General features: G+C 38.4%; 1 protein-coding gene across 1 annotated transcript; it reads right to left on the reverse strand.

Annotated features, from left to right (window-relative positions):
- Window positions 1–301: 301 nt before the first annotated feature.
- On the reverse strand, window positions 302–1,478 carry LOC307084963 (uncharacterized protein). The gene is made up of 4 exons (XM_079749522.1): window positions 1,351–1,478; window positions 1,074–1,200; window positions 697–830; window positions 302–538 (listed from the first exon to the last, which is right to left on the reverse strand). The coding sequence occupies exons 1-4, from the start codon at window positions 1,358–1,360 to the stop codon at window positions 477–479; spliced, it is 333 nt and encodes a 110-aa protein (XP_079605648.1). The 5' UTR covers window positions 1,361–1,478; the 3' UTR covers window positions 302–476.
- Window positions 1,479–4,621: the final 3,143 nt, after the last annotated feature.

The raw sequence follows: 4,621 nt of genomic DNA on the forward strand, positions 1-4,621 counted from the left end.
TGTGTGTGTGTGTGTTTGTAATGTGTGTGCGTGTGTGTGCGTTTCCTTATATATGTGTGTCAGCACTTGGCACATGCACACTTGAGTAACTTCAGTAACTGGTGCGACAGGCCTGCTATTATAGTAGTAAGACATTAATAATAACAATAGAGAACAATATTAATAACTATTCATAACTATATAAATATACGTGATAATCTGTATTTGTGTACTTAGAATGAAAAGAGACAGGATGGCAGGCAGTGTGGGCTGGTTATTGTGAGTGAGTGTGTGCAAAAACAGTGGAATGATACGAATGAGATAATTGCAATCCTTTATTCCATTATATGTTTCACTTCTAATTCATTTATATCTATGTTCAATTCAACATATTTGTTACATTTGACATTTTTAGACTAAATAATCTTCATGTTTAAGGAGCGAGAGGCACTCAGTGTAATTCAGGACCCTGCAGGGAGATGGCGCCACAGTCAGGATCACACGGTCATGTAGCGCAGGATGATCTCATCACTGTCATTGACTTTGTAGTTGAAGAGTGCTGAGAAACCAGATGAAAGAAATCTAAATGTCAGCAGCCAATAAAAACTTACCAAACGGACATATATATGTTTAAAGGTGTGTGTGTGTGTGTGTGTGTGTGTGTGTGTGTGTGTGTGTGTGTGTGTGTGTGTGTCTGTCGTAGTGCTCTCAGCTTACCAACAGGTGTTAGCATGTTGTGGTTTTTCACCAGAATTTGCCAGAAGCTGTTGTCAGTTTTGGTAATAGTGTTATTACCAAAAGTCACTTGGGTCAAATAGGGTGGCAATCCAAATTTGCCTTCCATTTTGAAACTGTAATGAGGACACAGAAATAGACAACAGGTAAATTAGTTTGATTCATAATGACCATCTGGATTTATGAAATAAAGAATTATAAAAATCTTTTACAAATCAGAAAGAATTGTAAAATCTTTCAGATTATGTAGAGGAAGTAAAATGGGATTCAGGACTGGCTTCGTTTCCATGCACCAGATGATTGATGAATGAGGATTGAGGACATGAAAGGGGCCAACACATTTTGACTACACAGCCTACCTGAAGTTTGAGACTGAATCTTCAAATTCTTTCAAAGCCCAACCGAGATACTGGTGGCAGTGCGAAGCAGGTTTGTATTCAACTCTCTTGTTTTCATCAGCAAACACCACCACCAGTTTAAAGCTCACTTCAACAGCACAAGGAAAAGCATAAGGAACAAGTATTAAGTGTATAAAACCTAGTCTAGCTATAGTTGAGTAATGTGTAAGCTCTTAATGTTTGTCCAAAATCCGATGGCTAACCCTTGCCAAAAAGTGAGAGGTTGTGTATCTCCTACCTGCAGCCATGTCTAGAAGGTTGATCTTCACTGGTTCTGTTCTTCTGCAGCGATGGGAGTCGTTGGTGAGGTTACTACTCTTGGGGCCCCTGCTTTTATAGTCAACCTCAGAGAAGACGTTGTGAGAGCAAGAGGATAACCAACCTCAGACTAGTTACAAGGCAATGGTCCAGGGTACTTTGCAATATGCCCAGTAACTCAGCATATTAAGTAATTATTGCAACACCATTACATAGATATACATCTTTCTTGGTCCACACCTTGGAAAGTCATCCAGCCCGGATGACTTTGCTTTGTGTGTGAAATATCCTACGCTGTTTCTTCATCTTTTCTTGCAGTCAAAAGTGTTTAAACCTCAACCTGTCTTTGGGTCTGCATCCTAACGCTGAACAATTCAATTAAATAAAACCCAGGGTCAAGAGGTTTACCATATTATAAACATCAAGGTCTTATTCATTGATGTTCTCAAAATGATTGAATGAAGAACATAACTCTGTTCTCCCATCCTTCATGTGTAAATATTATGTCTTTTTAAGTGGGTCGCTGTTTGTCCAGTTAGCTGTGTAGCTTCTGAGTGAGAATGTTTGTATGTGTGTTTATTTATCTTTTGTTGGTCTATCAGTCCGTCTATTTGCCTGTTTTTTGTCTTTTTTTTAATGTAATCATTATTTCTTTCTCTTTATTATTTTTTCTGTATTTTTGTTGTCTTTTTTTCGGCCGCTCCACTTTTAATGTGAAGATGTCATGTCAATATATGTTTCCATGGGGTGGTCTCTTAAATTACTCTGATTTGTGTGTGATGCTGAACTCCGAGTTGATTGGACAACTGCTGCATGAAGGGTAAGTATTGGTGAGGACTCTTGCATACTGCTTATTCTCTTTCTGCCACTTTCTTTATTCACTACCTACAAACATTCACATAGAAGGACATAAGACATATCATATGATAGTTTCTATAGTGGAATGGTGTGCCAAGACCTTTCAAAGCAGCAGTGAGCAATAGTAAAGTTGAAGTTAGTTGCAACCCCTATAACACACACACACCCTCCCATAAAACATTATTCTTTCTAAAACACGCACGGACAGACACACACACAAACACCAGACACAGACACACACACACACACACACGCACACAGGCATAAGACATAAACACAGAATCTTGCTTTTAAGAATAGAATCAAATAATATGCAGGCAGTTTATAGAATATAAACTGAACTATATTAATGCTAGCTATTAATTACTAAATTAATAATGACTATGAAGAACAATATAAATAACTATTCATAATTATATAAATATTCATGATGATCTGTATTTGTGTACTTAGAATGAAAAGATTCGTTTCGAAGTTCGTTTTGTTCGTCTTAAAGATTCGTTCATTCGAACTGATTCCTTCGCGACCGAGCCAACTCTAACCCCAACACCGTGCTGCTGCTGCTCGGTAAATGAGAGCTCAACGAATTCTCTTGCAGAAAGGAGCAACGATTTCTCCTGTTGCAAGAGTCGAAGTTAAGCAATACGATTTCATTTTATAAGTCACTTGTTGTTTTGCACATAACCGTGCTACTTTAGTTCCTCACACTGATGATGAAATTCAGTTTGTAAATATCTGGTCTCAATATATTTAGAAACTTAATCATATCTAAGGAAACTCATCGAAGAGGAAGCGAGTATCCAGATGTCAATATCCTTGCTAGGTCTAGGCTACACAATGTTGTGATGTTAACCACATATTTTCATCCGTTTTGGCTTCTGCATTGCGATTCCAAATTCATTTGAGTAAAGAGAAGAAGGCTATCTGCCCGTGTTAAGTAGGGAGCGATGGTTATTCAACGAAATCTAATGAATGCCCCTAAGTTTTTTTTCTTCTTATAGCAGCTATCATGAAATGAGGAATGAACGGTAGAACAGGGACGTGTTCTTTGAGCTCTTTAGACCGTGCAAGATTGCAGTAACCCTTCCTGTAAGCACAGCCTCTTGGGAATGTAACCCAGATATATTTTCAGTCAGCTAATGCTTTTCTGTATTATCACTGTTTTTGGTGTGTGTCTCTTTAAGGGTTACGACCACTTTATGTTGCGGCAGCTTTACGACTGCTGTTTTACGGTGTGTGTTATTGTTACCTTGGAGACTAAGTTTTCGCGGGTAGATTTTTTTTTTCAATGCCTGCAAGCAACGTGTGGTCAAGCTGTAATTCTCCTGCTGTTTTTTTCCGGAGTTTAACTTGTTAAAAGTATTTTAAGTGTAATATATACCATACAAAGTACTCGGTCTGCTTTTGATAATAAGCCGGAAGCCCGTCGGCAAAGTGTATACACAAGAAGGCCATAAGAAGGGAACTCCGCCGAGTTAATGAACATTGATGAAAGAGACGGCTGCTGTTTCCTGAGTTGCTTTTCCCAGTGGCTCGTGAGGAGCCGTCGCCATCTTCTGAACGTCGCCAAGGATTGAAGGCAAAACCAATTCAATAACCACACACATATAGAGCTCTATAATATTGTTTTGCTGGCCAGCACCTTACTTTACTTTATTTTGTTATTTTTTTTGTTGCTAAAGACAATATAAGGACACTTCAAGATTTGTTCTATGTTCTATAAGAAGACCGTTCGGTATCCATTTTGTTTTCATGGGTTACCAAAAATATAATCACATTTCCATGTGATTTAAGGTTTACTGTTTTATGTTGTTCCTGACCTACATTTTGATCAAGTAAGATGCATTTCAGTTCAGCAAATGTTAAATAAAACTGGATCGATAGTAAACTGCTATCACAACCCGAGTAAATTCTGTTTATTGGTTACAGACGAAAATTGGCGCCCGAACAGGGACTGAAGTGTGTCTACTTGATCTTAAATATAAAAACTCTTTAAAGTATAATCATCTGAAAATTGTAAGGTTGGCTTAATTGAGAAAACAAAATGGAGTTTTGTGACATGTATGGTTTTGACCCAGAGCGCACAGTTATGCTTAAGGGTGTCCCAGCTAAGGTTAAACTGGAAGATGTAAAAAGGGTTTTTGCATTACTAGATGATGTTGTTGGAGTGCATCACATTGACAGCCTTCCCAATACCATTCTGTGTCAGTTTAGCGAGTCTTTAACTCCAATGCTTCTAGACCGCGAGCATCCAGCTGATGACTCATATTGGGAGGTTATGCAGATAGATGAATACTGTCCACCTAAGTCAGTCAGTGAGCCACCCACAGATGATGTAGTGCCTCTTGCTCGTGCTATTAATGACATGACAGTCAATTTCAGAGAGCAGGTAA

The sequence above is a fragment of the Pollachius pollachius genome (assembly GCF_949987615.1).
Source record: "Pollachius pollachius genome assembly, chromosome: 13".
NCBI lineage: Eukaryota > Metazoa > Chordata > Actinopteri > Gadiformes > Gadidae > Pollachius > Pollachius pollachius.

Coding starts and splice junctions, on each gene's coding strand:
- LOC307084963 (XM_079749522.1), bottom strand. Junction 831..1,073: donor GATTCAGTCTCAAACTTCAG/GTAGGCTGTGTA, acceptor TCCTCATTACAG/TTTCAAAATGGAAGGCAAAT. Junction 539..696: donor CAACATGCTAACACCTGTTG/GTAAGCTGAGAG, acceptor CTGGTTTCTCAG/CACTCTTCAACTACAAAGTC.